We start from the raw sequence: 17,819 nt of genomic DNA, 5'->3' as shown, positions 1-17,819 counted from the left end.
TTCTTCACCACCGTCCATCACGTTTCTTTTACTTTTCCCATATGAATTGCGCTGACTTTCAAAACTTCACGTCTTTTGTTCCTGACACCGCATTCCTCCCACTCTCCAACATACCTTTGAAATACATGCTGAAGAAACTTTAAATGTCTAGGCTGTTTAATCACATGTAATTTGGTGGGCAAATGGGTAAATCAGTGGGTGTGGCTTACTAAGGGTTATTGTGCCTAATTGTGCGGTTGGTGTTTGTTGTTGTTGATCTGTCTATCACAGGAACAAAATAATGGAGACCCTCACAGCCGTGATGAAGAGCGTGGATGCGTCTGTTGAGACCACAGTGTTCGACTATGAGGATTCAGTGCCATGTGAAAAAGTCAACATCAGGGAGCTGGGAGCCCAGTTCTTGCCTCCGCTGTACTGCCTGGTGTTCGTGGTTGGTCTGCTGGGCAATGTGGTGGTGGTGGTCATCCTCACAAAATATAAGAGGCTCTGGATTATGACCAACATCTTCCTGCTCAATTTGGCCATTTCTGACTTGCTCTTTCTAATCTCTCTGGTATTCTGGATTCACTATGCTATGTGGAATGAGTGGGTTTTTGGTTCCTTCATGTGTAAATTCCTCTCTGGGCTTTATTACATGGGCTTATATGGTGAGATCTTTTTCATCATCCTGCTGACCATAGACCGGTACCTGGCCATCGTCCACGCCGTGTTTGCCTTACGAGCCCGGACTGTCACTTTCGGTGTTGTCATGAGTGTTCTAACCTGGGTCCTGGCAGGGCTAGCAACCGTCCCTGAATTTATCTTCCATGAGTCCCAAAAGGAGGACTCCCAACATGTCTGCTTGCCTCTCTACCCAAAAAACCAAGAACATAAATGGAAGCGTTTCCATGCCCTGAGAATGAATATCTTGGGTCTTGCTCTGCCTGTGCTCATCATGGTTGTCTGCTACTCTGGAATCATTAAAACACTGCTGAGATGCCCCAGTAGGAAAAAGTACAAGGCCATCCGGCTCATTTTTGTCATCATGGTGGTCTTTTTCGTTTTCTGGACACCCTACAACCTGGTCCTCCTCCTCTCTGCTTTTCAAACAGTCTTCTTTGAGATGAACTGTGAGCAGAGCAAGCAGCTGGACGTGGCCATGCAGGTGACGGAGGTGATCGCCTACACGCACTGCTGCGTCAACCCCGTCATCTATGCCTTCGTCGGGGAGAGGTTCCAGAAGCATCTCTGCCACTTCTTCCGCAGGCACGTGGTCACCTACCTGGGAAAATACATCCCGTTCCTTCCCAGCGAGAAGTCAGACAGAGCCAGCTTCTCTGTATCCCCATCAACAGGGGAGCAGGAATAATAATTTGTATTTTAAGACAGATGTGGAAAATGACCTAATGTGCTGGACCCAAGGAGCAGAAGCATTATGTCGACCACATTGACCTCAACGCCGGCCCTTAAACTTCCAGCTCAATGCTGAAACTCTTAAAGACATTAAAATATATACACAATGGGGTCAGTATATAGGCGTGGCCCGGGCATTACTAGGGGTTGCTGGCTAGTCCGTTCCCTTACTCTCTACCACAAAAGGTAGATCTTTGCTTGGTTCTCTGAAGAGTTATATACATTGTAATGTCCCTGAGTGTTAGAGAGTTACAACACGCAACTGCCTACAGGTAAATCCTTTTAAATTTAAACCTTAACTTCAGCCAGCTATTGCATAAATGAAACATATTTCACAAAATACAATATATCAATCACAATCCTTTTAACATGACTAGCTCTCTCTTTGCTTGATGAAAAGGCTTTTTTCTTTTCATTTTTTTAGTGTATATGTACTCTCAAGCAGCATAATGGCATGTCATCCTTGTTCCTAGTATTTTTTTTTTAAGGATTTTATTTTTAAATAATTTCCACACCCAACATGGGGCTTAAACTCACAACCCGGAGATCAAAAGTTGCATGCTCTGCCGACTGAGCCAGCCAGGTGCCCCCCCTTTTCAAGTGTGTTTATTAGTAAATGGATTTCCTGTTTATACCAAATGACCAGATTTCTTATGAGCAACTCAGTAGAAGAAGAGCAATTCGATATTTTCAGTAGAGAGAATAAAGACCTTGCTCACTGAGACTTCTTGGAGCCCTGAAATGTGCAGACACTGTTCTCTTCAACACCAGGCTTACCATTCATTCAACAACTGTGTACCAGGTGATACAGACAGGATGCACCAACATTGCTTTAAGTTAAGTGAAGGATGCAAAAAATGTGTAAGAAAAACACTAGTCCTTGCCCTGTACAACATCTGCTAGAGGCTGTGAGACAGAAACCAATAACTCCAGAACAAAAAGAAACATCCTCAGTGCTCTCCCTGGGCCAGGAAGGGAGAGACCATTTTTAGTTGGAATCTGAGGGAGGAAGACTTCATGGAAGAAGTGGCTTTTGAGTAGGTCTTTGAAAAAAGGGTAGGATTTGGAAACGGAGAGGATTCGGGAAAGACACTTGAAGCCAGTGGGGTGCCCAGTACAAAGGTGGGGGCCGGGGGTCATGAACGTGGATGGACAGGAGGGTGGGAGGCAGGTTGGGATGGGCCACGAATTTCAGGCAAGCATCTTGGGCTTTTTTGGGAAGACCAAGGGAGCTACTGAAGGGTTTAGAGCAGGGGAGGAGAATAATCACCATGGTGCGTTAGGAAGATAAATCCGGTAACACAGGATGAAATAGAGACCCCAGAACCATGCAGGGAGTTGGTTAGAAGAGAAGGGCACATGTGAGGCAAGGAGAGGTGCCAGAAGAACCTGGAGAGGAATTCAGCCAAGAGACAGCGGTGAAGGAAAGGTCAAAGCCCCGGGAGTGATATAAAATTGACTGGAAAAAAAGCAAAGACAAAACAGCATGTATCCTATGTTAAAAAGAAAAAAAAAGGGGGGGGATGGGATAAACAGATTATTCACTGTGTTTGGGTACATTCCCCATCCCTTAAAAAAATAGTAAAGGAAACAGCAACGTTTGGTTATCTTTAAGGAGGAGGATGGAGAATAGAAGTGTGACTTTTCTCTGAATACCCTTGTGCCTTTTGGCTTTTGAACTATGGGAACAGGTTAGCAATTAAAAACATAAACAACACTTTAGAATTATATATTAAAAAAAAAAAAAAACTAGGCTGCTCTTCTGATGTGGTATCCATTCTACCAGCCAAAAGGGCATTGGAAACTCTGAAGTACCTTTGTCTTTTTTGTGGTTCAGCCAGAATTTAAATAAAGCAATCATCTGAAGACTTAACTATACATCACTGTGTTTCTCTTGTCTGGTGAAGTAGTGCCTGTCCTTAGGTGGGCACAGGTGCAGGATATAGATACTTGGTCATACATCCAGATCCCCGAAACCTTTAGGAGCGTTGGGACCCTCACAGATTGGCACATAACCAAATCACAGATTCAGTATCCTCTGTTTGGCCCTCTGGCCCCATGCTGTCCAATAGAACTAACTACAGGGATAGAAATGTTTTGGGGGCAACTGGGTGGCTTAGTCATTAAGCGTCTGCCTTTGGCTCAGGTCATGATCCCAGGGTCCTGGGGTCAAGCCCTGCATAGGGCTCCCTGCTCTTAGTGGGAAGCTTGCTTCTCCCTCTCCCACTCCCCCTGTCTGTGTTCTCTCTCTCTGTCAAGTAAATAAATAAAATACTTAAAAGAGAGAGAGAGAGAGAGAGAGAGAAATGTTCTATACCTGTGTTGTCCAGTAGGATCACCTACTAACCACATATAGCCCTTGAAATGTGGCCCCTGTGACTGAGGAACTGGATTTCTAATTTCTTTCAATTTTAACTGAAATAGCCACAAGTGGCTTGTAGCGGTTATATGGGGTCAACGGTGCAGCACTGACCTCGGCCGCCTTGTCCCTTTGCATCTATTCTACCTACACATCAGGCTTCCATTAGCCAGCAAACACACATCTTGAACCCTGCACGACAGACTAGGGAAAATACCAGTGATGCAAAGATGAATAAGACCCACTTCTAGAAAACTCGCTCGCTGTTCGCTGGAAGAGACTCATCCGAATCCAGTGATTATAATGAAACACAATGGGTGCTTTCTCCGGCAGTAGGGAGTAGAAGGGAGCATTGAAGAAAAGTACCCAGAGAAAGTCACATTTTGCTTAGGTTGGCTTCCCCCCAGAGCAGATCCTGAGCGAGAATTGGAGAGCAAAGAATTTATTTGGAAAGTGCAGGGAAATCCAGTAGGGAGCGTGGGGAAGTAAGACAGAAACAGGAAAGATACCATCAAAGGGTTCATTATGAAGTACTTCCACTGGCAGTGACTGGAGCTCAAAACCACTAGAAAACTCCTGGCAACAGTGTAACTCACACTTGGCAATCCCATTGGAGGCACGAAGAGGTTGGGTATTTATACTGCATCCCTGGCAGTCATTGGCTAATGGCAGCCCCTGGGGGATGTTAATTCTCCCAGGCAGTTCTGGCCTGACTGGCTCTGGCCAAAACGAGAGGTCCTTCCAGCTTTGCAGAAATCTCCCAGGCAACGCAATGTGGCTGCTGGTTGTTGGAAGCCATATGGGCGCACTCAGAGAAGGCTTGAGGAATAACACATTGGCTGCATTTTTGAACAGGTTTGTTAACAACTTTTCCATAAAACAACGGGTGGGCCTGAGAGGGGTGTCCAGACAGGTGGGTCAATTTGTGGGACGGCACAAAGGCGCAAAAGTACAGTAGGGAGAACCTTCTGCTGCAAGCCTGGGGTGACCTTGACAATGGCAGGTGGCCTTGGACACACCTCAGCGCTGACTTCCCTGCGCCTCTTCCTTCATGCTGAGCATCACACTCTACTAGTTTAAAAAAGATGATCCTTTTCCAGTTTGAGTTTCTGAGATTTCTTTCAAATTCCAGAGCTAAAGTTCGAAAGTCTGATGCTTAACAAAGCAGATTCCTTTCCTTCATAGCTGTGGGCTTGCAAGAAATTCACCAGCATTTTCTTCCATTTCCACCCAGGTCAGTTCCCAGTATGGTTACGGTCATCTTTCTCCATCCACTGATCTCTTCCAGGGGTCCGTGAATTGTGACCCATGAGCCAAACACAGCCCACTGCCCGCTCTGTAAATAAAGTTCCATGGGAACACAGCCATGCTCTTAGGCTTATAAATTATCTGTGGTTCTTTTGCATGATGATGAAAGAGTGGAAGAATCGTGGCAGATACTGTACTGCCTGCAGATCCTAAAATGATTTGTCTTCTTGTCCTTTACAGAAGAAGCTCCCTGACCCCGAACATCCACACTGCTGCACAGGATCTGGGGCTCTGATAGACCATGCCATGACAAGGGAGACCAGAATGTAGGGGGGGACTTGAGCTATGAGTCCTGTATACAAGCTGCTTAAATGCCCAGGCTAGTCCGACCTTGACCCTGGAAGCAGTTCAAAATACACTGTAAGGGCCTATTTAGCCAGAGCGGCTCCATACACAACCTAGGGTTAGGGGGTGTAGTGGCCCAGTGTTGGTCTCCAATGCAAAAGGCTGACATGTGTACTAGGATGGCACACTGAAAGATTTACTGAGACAGCAGAACTCCATAGATGCTGTATTGCAAAGCAGAGTATAAGAAGAACTTACACAGGAACTGTAAAAACAGGTTTTATGACTCTATAGGACCCCCCTGGCCAACTATATTGGGAACAAAGAGATTGCACTGATGAAAATAGGGAGATATTTGAAAAGGGGTTCTTTGTAGGAGGCTGCTGGTGCCCCCTCCCCTCTAGGGGAAGAGAGGGAGACAGGTGGGTGCCCGTGTCTCACCTCAAGCCTGTAAGAATGAGGCCAGTGGCGCGGACCAGGACCTTGAGATGAGTCACCCGGATTAAAGAGGCCCGGAGTATGGGATCCAGCCTCCTAAGGGAGGGTTAGTCCACGGATCACTGCCCCAATGCCATCCAAAGAATGGCTGCCTCTTGCAATCTAAACTTTTGGAACTGAGGAAAGACTCTCAGTTTTCAGAGAGGACAAATTTTTTCCTGGTTTACTTCGAGGTCCTGGCAAATTGACCCCCATAAGCGGAAGCTCGAGCTTTCCTGGCATGCTAACGCAGGCTTCGGTCACAGGTGCAGTGGGAAATATGAACACCAGGGGGCGTCCGCCCATGTGGGAGGCGCAGCCGGCCCCGTGGGTTCGTTCAGTAAGCGGAGAAGATGTCTGTGTGCTAGGCTGGATATTACAGCAAGAAACTCAAGAATGCCTCCATCTGATGGTGCGGCAAAACCTTAGGGGATGCCATTTACATCCCTAGGAATTGTGCAATGCAGTGAGTGCCCCAGAAAGGAAAACCGGGGCCGATTTATTATGATCTGGGCTAAACCTAGCTCCTTGATGTAGATGCTGGCAAACTGTTTATAGTTCAAGGCTTACGAAATTCCACCACCTCCTCCCAAACCAAAATCCAAACCTTATTCCAGAGGGCCAAGCCCAAGCCTAACAATATACATATGTCAAAAACGCATGTGAATAAAAGAGAACAGAGAAAAAGAGAATAGCAGAGCCTGCTCCTGATGAAACATGCAGCTGTTTGCCGGGTGGAAACAAAATTGCTAGTGCCTGTGCTGGATCTTTTAATACCCAGAGGCCCCCGGCTGCTGGTGTGTGTGGTCCCATCTGATTTCTGTTCTGAAATCTAATGATCAGAACAGCAGCACCTGTGGCCCAGGGCAAGGGAGAATGGATAGAGCCCATGCTGTGTTGTTCAGTCTGGAGGCTGTTCATCTGCCAAACCCCAGCTGGTCACTTTTACAGAACATCTACAGCGTCCTAGTCTTTATGGGGGCGGGGGCGGAAGAGGCAGTGAAAGGAAAGATAAAACAAAGGCTTGGTGGCTGGCCACGAGAAGATAACGCTCTATCTAATCAAGGAATGTACAGGACGTCCTGGCCAATGCTCTTGGATCCACTCTGTACCTTTCTCCACCCTGCCCTGTGTCTGAGAAGCTGCCCTGCATGGAGGTGGCCAACACTCTATCTTGCTGTCTGGATTGATCCCATTGGGAGCCCCTGCAGGAGGTTGGAAGAAAGGCGCAGAGTGAGGTGTGAGTGTTTATTCCCTCCAGTCCCTCCTGAAGCAGCACTGGGAGCCAGGTGAACCCCAACCACCCTTGGTGGACCTCTCTACATGGTTTCCCCCACCCTTTACCCCTTTACAGCTGGTAATGAGCTCCGCTGCTACTCATCTTACTTGGGCGGGGGGGAAAACTCTCCTCAAATTGCCCAATTTGAGTTATGTCAGCTGTTTCCTGTAGGCACCGTGAGTGACACAGGATACGGTATATAACACAGGAAAAGAAGTTGGCAAAAAGAGAAAAAAATCGGGTGTCAAGTAAGCATTCTGGGAGGACTTCCTGGAGAAGGAGGCAGGAGATTGCATCTTAAAGGCAGGAAGCCAAACCCTGAGGAGAGCTGGGGAAAGTGTCTAAACAAGAGCGCCTTGGGATGAGGGGAAATATTTAGGGAGCAGAGACTAACAGTGGGTATGGAATGGAGAAATTGGGAAGATTAGGAGTGAGAGGTCTGGAAGCAAAGACACTGGGAGGCTTGAATTAAGAACCTTAAAGCTACAGGTGTGAATGTGCCCTGTCAGCGGCAACACTGCACCAGACACAAACGGCGGGGGCGCGGTGGGGGGTGCGGGTTGTCTGCCTGATGACCATCGCCAGGATCCTCTAAGGTCCTCTTGATTTGCTTGATTCAAGGGCTTTTGACCCTAGCCTGACATAAGCAAGGCCACTTGGAATTCGAAAACTCTATTGAAGACACGCAGAGATGGGCAGAAGGATTGATCCTTTCATGCCCAGAGAGAGGCTGCATGATCTCCTGAGGCCAGGTGGCCCTTCCTTCCCTTCCTTTTTCCTTTGTGGTAGTTGTCCAGACCATACCCATGCAGTCATTTGTAGCTGAAGCTGGGGCTGTTTATCCATTAAGAAAATTAATGGAGGTGGAAGTGAATGCTAGGGAGCAGGCTGTAGACAAGAGACTTCCACAGAGGTGAGGTTCGTACCGATGTCCCAGAGTGGGAAGGTGGCAACCTATGTGATCTGGTAATGAAACAATTAGTCAACCACCAATGACAGAGCCTGGCCAGCAGTGGGTGATGGGGGGGGCAGGAAGATGTCATCATTCGCCAGTCTAAAGAGGATGAAGCCTGGCAGAACCAGAAGGTAGGATGGGTGTTTCCGAAAGCACCAAGCACCTTAAGTAAGGGGGGAAATACCCCAAACACTGAAATTTTAATCTTCAAGTTAGAGTAAAACTTAGAGCTTTTCTGGGACCATGTTGGAAAGAAACTCTATTACTTGCAGCTGCCTGGCTAAGAATGTTGGAAACCAGTTGAGAGCCTAAATTGGCAGGTGTCTTAATTATAATATGAATTGAATGTGCACATTTGCCAAAAAACATGTGTGACTCTTAGAGTATGAGTGGAGACAAACAGAGAACCTGGGGGGAATGGGGATATCTGGAAGGATGCCGAGGACCTGGGAAATGTCCATCCTCCATTGCCTTCTGGTACACTGCCTCCTACAGCTCTCTCTCTCTCCTCTTATCCTTAAAACGATAAAGTTAACAGTTCACCCCATGGTGCACTCCTCATGCTTGTGCTTCATAGGATTTTAATTTCACATAGGCCAGATAATAAAATGCAAAATCAATGTCGGGAAGAAAATTCCAGAAGAAATTAGAGAAATTGTCTTATTGTTTATATCAAAAATATCTGGGTTTGGATTTTGAGTGCTAAATAAAAGTGGGCAGAGTGGAATTTTGTATTGGGCTGAATTTATGGATGTGTGCACTCATCAGAAGTACTGAGTTCAATGTCTGGGGTTCTAAGAGTTAGCTGATTAGACTAATATGTACTTGGACCAAACACTCGTTCATGCTAGGTGAGTGTGAAAGGTCAGCGATCCCTTGGAATAGCCTAGAGGAAGACTAGAACATATTACCTCCACCTCATTGGTTCTGGCCAATCTACCTCACTCTCATTCTCTCTAGAGCACAGAACACAAGTCATCTAGAATGGTAAGTGGGAGGGGCTATAACTGAAATATAACTTTGACCTTGAGGTAGAGAACATAACAAAGCCTGCATGTTTTATCTGCCAGAAACAACAGGTCTTACCAATATAAAAATTGTCTGAAAAGGGTGGTAATTAGGACTGAAGGTCTTGTTTATCATAGGAACCCCAGAAATTAAATCATGTCTTACTCAAGAAATTTTCAGTTCTGGAAAAAAAAAAAAAAAAAAAAAGGCCAGACCAATCTTGAGTTGCTTTAGTAGAGAATATGGTTTCTTCAAATTCTCAGAAATGAGTCTTCATAAAGCCAGGGCCTCTTGAAACCACATATCTTTGAGGAAGAGCTTTACTATATTGAGACTCAGGCCCAGTCTTTCCCAAATGGACCTTGTGCCAAATATTGAGACTGCCAGCCCCCTTCTTCAGTTCCACCTTTAAAAACTCTGCAGTCAGGCATTAGCCCCTCAACTAGGAGGTTAGAGGATTCTTCTCTGCAGAAACAAATAACCCCAGAGCAAGACACCTACAAGTACTGATGTTCAAGGGGTCCCCCAACATAAAGATCAGCTCCCCATCACCCATGGTAAAGCCCAGCAGGGGACAAACCCACCCACTCAGTGCTTCCAATCAGCGGTGGTGTGGCATCTTAAATATAAATGGAACGCAGATATTTGAAGACAACTGCCTACACGGAAGATAGCCACTAGGAGACATCTGGGAGAACAGGAACTCAGAGGAGAGAGAAATACGAAGGTAAAACAACAAACAAACAAACAAACAAAAACCCAAAATCACATAGTATACATTTTCAGAGGAAAAAAAAAAGGGTTGGATCTCTAAAGCAAAGAAAAAAGGGAGAGAGAGAGAGATAACTAGGTAGGCAGGTAGGTACAAATTGGAAAACATGAGGTGCGTGGGTGACTCAGTTGGTTAAGCCCTCACCTCTTGGTTTCAGCCAGGTCATGATCTTGGGGTCATGAGATGGAACCCCTCTGAGGGCAGGACTCTGCACTCAGCGTGGAGTCTGCTTGAGATTCTCTCCCTCTCCCTCTGTGCCTTCCCCCTCTGTACGTGTGCATATACACTGTCTCTCAAATAAATAAATAAATCTTTAAAAAAAAAAAAGAAACTGGAAAACATTCTTGGAAAATAAAATTATATTAGAAATTGTATTTAAAAAGTTAACAAAAGGATTGAAAGATAAAGCTGAGTAGAAAAACAACCTGTGAACAGACAATAGTGATAATCAGAACCAAGACCTGACTTTAGAGTCCACAGGCTTAGCCACTGTGCAATGAGAGAAAAAAGGAAAAAATCAGAAGTTGGTCATAGGAGAGAAGAGGGGGTGGCATGTAGGATGGTGTCCAAAATTTGACAAAAGGAATTTGGAATAGAATAGGAAAAAAAAATGCTGTAAAGCATATTATCATGTCACCTTGGTAATAGTGAGCCAGGAGAAGTTTCCAGAACAGAAGTACAGCACTCTCTTGAATGAGGGGGGCACCAGGTGCCCAGCTCAATAAATAGACAGGGACTCTCTCCAAACACACCCTTATGAACTTCTAGAACAGCAGGGATAGACATGTTCATTGAGAACTTTTAACAAGAAAAAGAAATGGGCAATAAAAAGGAACTGAGGGGTGCCTGTGTGGCTCAGTGGGTTAAAGCCTTTGCCTTTGGCTCAGGTCATGATCCCAGGGTCCTGGAATCGAGCCCCGCATCGGTCTCTCGGCTCAGCAGGGAGCCTGCCTCCCCCTTGCCCCTCTGCCTGCCTCTCTGCCTACTTGTAATCTCTGTCTGTCAAATAAATAAATAAAATCCTTTAAAAAAAAAAGGAACTGAAATGTACCTAGTGTCAGACCCTCAACAATGCTGACTGATGAAAGATGGTGGGGCAGCGACTGCGCAGTGTTCAGACAAAGTTGTGTTCAAACTGGAAATCTATTCAGAGCCCAAGTAAAGAATCAAGTATGAAGAGAGAGAACAGATACCTTGAGACATGTAAGGACTTGAACATTTCTCAAGAAGAGACAACATATATGCTTCAGCAATGTGAGGGAGTAAGTGAGAAAGAGAGGGTCCCAGGATCCCAGAAACGGGGTTCAACGTAGGAGAGCAGCAAAGGGAACTTCAGGACCCCTGGAGTGATCCGTCCAGATCAGTCTTGAGAAATAACATAGAATTTGTGAGGTTTGAGCACTCTGAAAAATTATTTCTAGGCCATAATAGACAGATCAAATTGGAGCATTTTGGAAAAGTAGTGACAGGTGCCAAAAAAACCCTTATCAGTTTGGGGAGGGGGTGGGGAAGAATTTGCCACCAATTCCAGGAACACAACACATTGGCTCCACAGTGAATGTTATTAATGTAGTCATAATAACGTGAATGCTAAGTATTGACTCAACCAGAAACTGGAAAATAACCCTACTGAGAAGAGGCAGGGAGGGGAAGGAAGTGAGAGGGAGCAAAACCCTCATCTACAAGAACAGGAAATCAATAAAAAAAAATGTCTAAAATTGATACACCATGATACATGAAGTAGGTAAGCTCCAGGAGAAATGGCCAGTAGGAGTGCCAGTGGCTGCCTCAGTGGCATGTGCAGGAGTGGGGAGAGGTATTTCTTAATGACACATTGTTACAATTTTCACAAAAAAGTACTTTTAAGGTATTTGGTGTTACTAGATGAGGAAATGAGAGCAAAAAGAAAATAAAAGTAGGAGAGTGAGATTAAGCCATAACAGAATTCATTATTGCCCACTTGACGAAGGCCCTGACAATTGATGGAGATGAACACACACTTGACCACATGGTTCTCAGTAGCCCAAACACCAAGCAAACAGTGCCCAGTAAGGTCACTAAAATATTATTAGATTATTAGGATAATATTAAATTAGAAGCCAACCAACTGCACCTTCTAGGTAAATGCTGAATGGTCCAGTGTTAGCTGAGACTCAATACCTAGCCATATCTAAGGCCTGAATGGATGAGCATCACCAAAGAAAAAAATTGCTAAAAAAAAAATTGCTGAGATTGAAGAACAAATCAAAATGTATAATTATCACTCCAGTTGTATTCTTCAAAATGAGTGCTCTACTTCTTAAAGTGTGACATCATGGTGCAGAGATAATCACTCCTCTGCACCATCAGTGTTCCATGGCTCCTGTGGTCATTACGTGGCACATGTAAGATGCTATACAGTTACTGCCTCCAACTGAGGTTGGTGGAGGTGGAAGGTTTTGTGTTTGCTGTGCCATTTGGGGGGAAGTGCCCATGGAAGTGCCGTCATCACCAAATTACTAAGCTTTCCTTTCTTTATCTCTCGTGGTCATCAACCAAGATTTATCTCTTCCTCAACTCCTGGAATTAAAGATACCATCACCAGTTATAATGCAATTTCACTGAGCAGTGTTTGAAAAAGATGCCTTTGGAACAGTATTCTCAGGACAGGGCAGAAGCTGACTATCTGAATACCTCTTTTTTTTTTCTAATTTATTTATTTTCAGAAAAACGGTATTCATTATTTTTTCACCACACCCAGTGCTCCATGCAAGCCATGCCCTCTATAATACCCACCATCTGGTACCCCAACCTCCCACCCCCCCGCCACTTCAAACCCCTCAGATTGTTTTTCAGAGTCCATAGTCTCTCATGGTTCACCTTCCCTTTATCTGAATACCTCTTAAGAACCAATTCCAATCTCAGCTTTTTCTGCTGGGGGCTCTAGTCCACCTCACAACAGGTGCAGTCTGGTGGCACCTGGTCCAGCTCAGAGCCATGCCTCACACCACCTAGCCCAGGATGCTTCCTTCACACAAGACACCCACACTTGTGTAAGCTGCAAATGCAGGGGACTCGGTGTCCAGTGGGTGGAGATTTGACCAATGGGAGAGAGCAGCTGGTGTAGTTAAAAATTCATCTAACCCCCAGATGGACAATCCTAAGAAGCACCTCAGCTTCCAATACCCATCGCAGGGGCCACAGAGCACCCTTGTACTCCTTGCTCCCTCCCTGTTTACCACCCCATCCCTCACCTCTGCCACCTGAGGTCACATACCTTCATGAGATTCTGGCACAGAAGCCTGGACCTTGGGCTTTGCCTTCTGAAGAACACAAGCGAAGACACAGGATTGCAATGATCACCTTCACTTTCATTTTTAAATTTCTAATATTTCCCCATGCACTTGGGGTTCCCTACAAGTGCTTGAGAAAACTTTATTCTTAAATCTTTAGTCTAATACTGTGCCTTGAAGCAATGTGACCAGCATTCAATATTTTTAAAAAATTGTCTCAGATTCTGTCTGCATTTCAGCTCTCATTGCACACACAGCTCTGGAGTGGAAGGACAGCAGGACCTTACAGCATGTGGAGTCCAAAATACTTGTGCTTTCAAGATGACTTCTTCAAAGGTTTCCAGTAAATCAGCTATTTTTCCACAAGCAACTCGGGTTCTATGCCAGTACTGTTATCTGTCAAGTGTATGATTACACTTTCTTTCTTTTTTCCTTTTTTGAGAAAGAGACTGGGGTGGGTGGTGAGTGGAAGGGCAGAGGGAGAGAGAGAATTCTAAGCAAGCTCCATGCCTGGCGTGGAGCCCGGCGTGGGGCTCCATCTCACAACCCTGAGATCATCACCTGAACTGAAATCAAGAGTGGGACGCTTAAGTGACTGAGCCACCCAGGTGCCCCTGATTCCGCTTATTTTGATCAAGCAGCCTTTCTAACATGTCATAGATGATATGCCATTTGTTTGAGCATTTGGGATAAATGTGTATCAGACCAGTTTCACTGTTTTGGAGATGGCCATGTAGCTTGCCTTCAACTAAAACCTGAATACAAGTGGCCTTCTACCATTTTGCTTACACCCAGCAATTCTGCTGCATTAGGCTGTGTTGTGGGTGCTTTCTGAAAGGTGTGAACAAAACATACCATGCTTATAATCCCTAAACCACTCATTGCATTGCCCTGCATTTTCTGTTCTCTGCGATACTTACACAACACTTGGCACCAGTCAACATTTTCCATTAAATACATATTTTTTTTCTTTCAGATTCACTTTTTGTTATCCATAGAAGAAATCTCTTGACAGGCAAATAAAGTAAAAGCATAAGAGAAGTTAGTGTGATTCCACTGAATCTCCATGACCTCTTTTCTTTCTTGTCTGCCTTTTAATGTTATTTCTATGCTCATATGCATCTGTCTACTGAAAGCTGACACAGTTTGCTTACTATATTGTCAGATGACATGCATTCTCTCTTCTTACTTGTTTTAACTTCATTTTATTTTGTGTATTTGTTTAACCTTTTGAAACGTCTTGATTTTCATACCTAAAAGAGAGAGCTGGTGTTATCATTAGTTTTGGCCACATTTTGTTCTTGCCATAGTCAAAGTGCATTCATATTTCAATTGATTGACAAGACTTCAACACATAAAGCAAGTGAGGAGATTTTTCACTCTCAGTGACACCTAAATGCTCCTTTATATTGGCCGTGAGTATCCGATTATCTGCAATGAGCTTCTGCTTCTGTTGCATGCATTTCTCCAATGGGAATCAGCACTATCCCATGACCATCGAGCAGCCATAAGTTCAGAAATTCCCAAAATGACACTGAGGCATGCATCTAGATGTTTTCCCTTCCAGTGCCTAAGGTCAAAGTTGAGGTCAAAATTAGGTTCTTTTAACCATGCTGTTTACCCACCCCCTCAACCCTGTTTTTGAATGGCACTGCATTCTCACATAAACTATATCCATCCTGGGTACTCATCAAAAGCTCTATGTGCTGTTTTGTTTCTTGTGACTCAGAAGGAGTTAAAATAGAAAAAAGGAGAGCAACATCTGTGTGGTTATTTCAAGAACTATAGATGTATCGGGAAGTCTTTTTTTTTTTAAGATTTTATTTATTTATGAGAGAGAGAGAGCGCGAGAGAGCAAGCACAGGCAGACAGAATGGCAGGCAGAGGCAGAAGGAGAAGCAGGCTCCCTGCCGAGCAAGGAGCCCGATGTGGGACTCGATCCCAGGACGCTGGGATCATGACCTGAGCCGAAGGCAGCTGCTTAACCAACTGAGCCACCCAGGCATCCCTGTATTGGGAAGTCTTAACAGATGCCTAAAGATGTACTGGGAGAACACTCTTCTTTTTGTTAGTGTGCCTCAAAAATCCCTGGATTTTTTTTTCTTTTTTTTTTTTTTTAAAGATTTTATTTATTTATTTGACAGAGAGAAATCACAAGTAGATGGAGAGGCAGGCAGAGAGAGAGAGAGAGAAGCAGGCTCCCTGCTGAGCAGAGAGCCTGATGCGGGACTCGATCCCAGGACCCTGAGATCATGACCTGAGCCGAAGGCAGCGGCTTAACCCACTGAGCCACCCTAACATATAAACATTCAGCTGAGTTAGCGGCTGATCTCCAACACAGGATCCAAGACAGGATCTTGGAGATTCAGAGGATCCAGCCTCTGAACCAGAACCAGAAGACATAGGTCCAGGAACCACAGGTGGTGATGGGTGGACATAGGCAAGAGATGATGACATATCTCTTGTTTTTACCTAATGATCCACTCACAAATGTGACTTCCTGTCCTCACACCTCTAGACCCTGCTGGTCACAAGGTGTTAGTGCCCAAGTGACCCCAAAATTTCCCTTCAATGGAAACTGAGAATGCCACCTGAACTTGCTGTCATTTCCTTGCACAATTAGAGAAATGCCCCACCCCCTGAAAGATACATATTCTGGAAGATTATATATGTGAAATCTAGGGAAACATTTTGTGCATCTTATATTATTATATTCCCAAATAAGAGTTAACCGAAATTACTATGGTCCTATATAGACCATGTAGGGATATCTCAGATGGCTGAGGAATAACAGATTGGAGCACTCCAAAGGACTCCACCCATGGAGGTGGTGGCCAAAAGAAAGGGGAATATGAAATAGTTGTGGAGGAGGGTCTTAAATACCAGTTGCAAAAATAAGTAAGTCTTGTTTCTGCCTGGGCTTCTCTTCCCTATTTACTTCTCACCATATTGTATATCAGTAATTTTGGTTATGGTTACATTTAGCACTTGGTTCCCAGGCTGCGGATTATCAACATTCTCACAGTGACACTCCAGTAGAAATTGGTATCCCTGGGAGAGCTTGGACAGGGAACTCAAGGTTCACTCTAGGGGCAGCAGAGGGTGACAGCTTTGGGCATTTCCCCACCACCTCCATGGAGGAGTTGAACACTTTGTAGTTGACCTATTAGCTAGGGTCACCTCTGGATAATTGGGACGAAAGGTCAAGCGTATGTTGGCATGTAGCCAATGGGTGGACTGTGATGAACGGCCAGAAAGGTGTCAGTCAGCTCCCAGAAGTTCCCTCCGCTCCTTGCTGAGGAGCTAACCCACACTGCATGATCAGATTCAAAAATTTCAAACAACATCGTTTTGAACCTTCAAATGAAGTCATTCTGGGGCCAAAGGTGGGTAGAATTGAGTCATCTCAAAGCTCTGGAGAACATGTCCATGAACTTCAGAGGCTGAGACCCTCCTCCCAGAGTTTTCGGTTGTTGTGCTTCCCGATGCCAGGCTGCCCAGCTCATGCTTCCATTCTGTAACTTTGCTGTACGTCCTTCCAACAAGACCTTATGGAGCCCAAGTGTCAGTATCAGTTGCTTTTTGAAGAAATGCAACTGATGTGAACATGAAGGGGGGATTCTTTTAGGAAATTCAATCTGGTCTTGGAGGACACTGGATTGGACTAGAGATGGCGGATTCAGAGAAAGGTTAGAATCATTGTGGGATAAGAAAGGACACGGTCAAGCACGCTGCTCAGACTAGAGTGATTTCAGGACATGTACATTCTGACGAACAAGTGTTGAATGGGGTGCTTGTGTGTATGTGTGTGCGGGTGTAAAAACTAAATACTGACTTCTGCCACAGCAAGATGATCTAACCAGTGGAATCCTTGAAAATACTATTGCATATGTTCCACATACGAGTGAAACCATATAGTAATTTTCTTTCTCTGCTTGACTTACTCCACTTAGCATAAGCACTACATCAAAAACTAAGGACGTACTACTGTACCATGCAGTGGCTCACTGAACATAATAAAAAATTAAAAAAATATATTATTGCAATCAACTCGTAGAAGAGAGGACGTTTCTCTTTCTAGAAGGAGTCTAGCTAATAAATCAAGAAAAACAATAGGATGATAATATCACCACTCTGTGACCCATAATGTTTCAGTACATGCAGGCAATGGTCATTAGTGCCTGTTAACATCACAAGAGAAAGGACAGCCTACTCCCATCTGTAAGTATCTGACAGCCTTTTATAATAAAGAAAGGACCAGAAACATATTTTAAAATGTTAGTAATAATTACAGATTAGTTTTTCTTTCTCTTTTTGTGCTTTCTTTTCCTTTTTTTTTTTTTTTGGTGTTTTTCAGATCACCAAGATAATATATACATGTTGAAGCAAATGAAACCTTAATATATAGAGATGGATAAAGATGATAATGGCAAAGGTGAGCATCTCTCTTTCCACCCTCCCCTTGCTCATACAAACAGTAACACGGGCATATCCACACATACAGAGTTCTCTTTGCTTGTGTTCATGGATATATAACTATATGGTACTTATTCCCCTTCAACTTGCTAATTTGTCACTTTATGGTAAATTATGGACATTCCCTCCATTCAACAGATAGATACTTAACTCTCCATCTTTCTCCCAGTTTCTTCATAAAAATTACACATTTGGGGGCAACTGGATGGCTCAGTGAATTAAGCCTCTGCCTTCGG

The 17,819-nt window shown here is 44.5% G+C and overlaps 1 protein-coding gene across 1 annotated transcript; it reads left to right on the top strand.

Annotated features, from left to right (window-relative positions):
* The first annotated feature begins 280 nt into the window (after positions 1–280).
* LOC122910685 (C-C chemokine receptor type 3) lies at positions 281–1,518 on the top strand. The gene has a single exon (XM_044255295.1). The coding sequence runs from the start codon at positions 281–283 to the stop codon at positions 1,346–1,348; it is 1,068 nt and encodes a 355-aa protein (XP_044111230.1). The 3' UTR covers positions 1,349–1,518.
* The last annotated feature ends 16,301 nt before the right edge of the window (positions 1,519–17,819 follow it).

Source organism: Neovison vison, chromosome 6 (assembly GCF_020171115.1).
Source record: "Neovison vison isolate M4711 chromosome 6, ASM_NN_V1, whole genome shotgun sequence".
Classification (NCBI taxonomy): domain Eukaryota; kingdom Metazoa; phylum Chordata; class Mammalia; order Carnivora; family Mustelidae; genus Neogale; species Neogale vison.
The sequence above is the reverse complement of the archived record's forward strand: the minus strand, read 5'-3'. Positions and strand labels throughout refer to the sequence as shown.

Bases quoted from the DNA above. Each gene is read 5' to 3' on its own strand.
- LOC122910685 (XM_044255295.1), top strand. From the start codon at position 281: ATGGAGACCCTCACAGCCGTGATGAAGAGCGTGGATGCGTCTGTTGAG.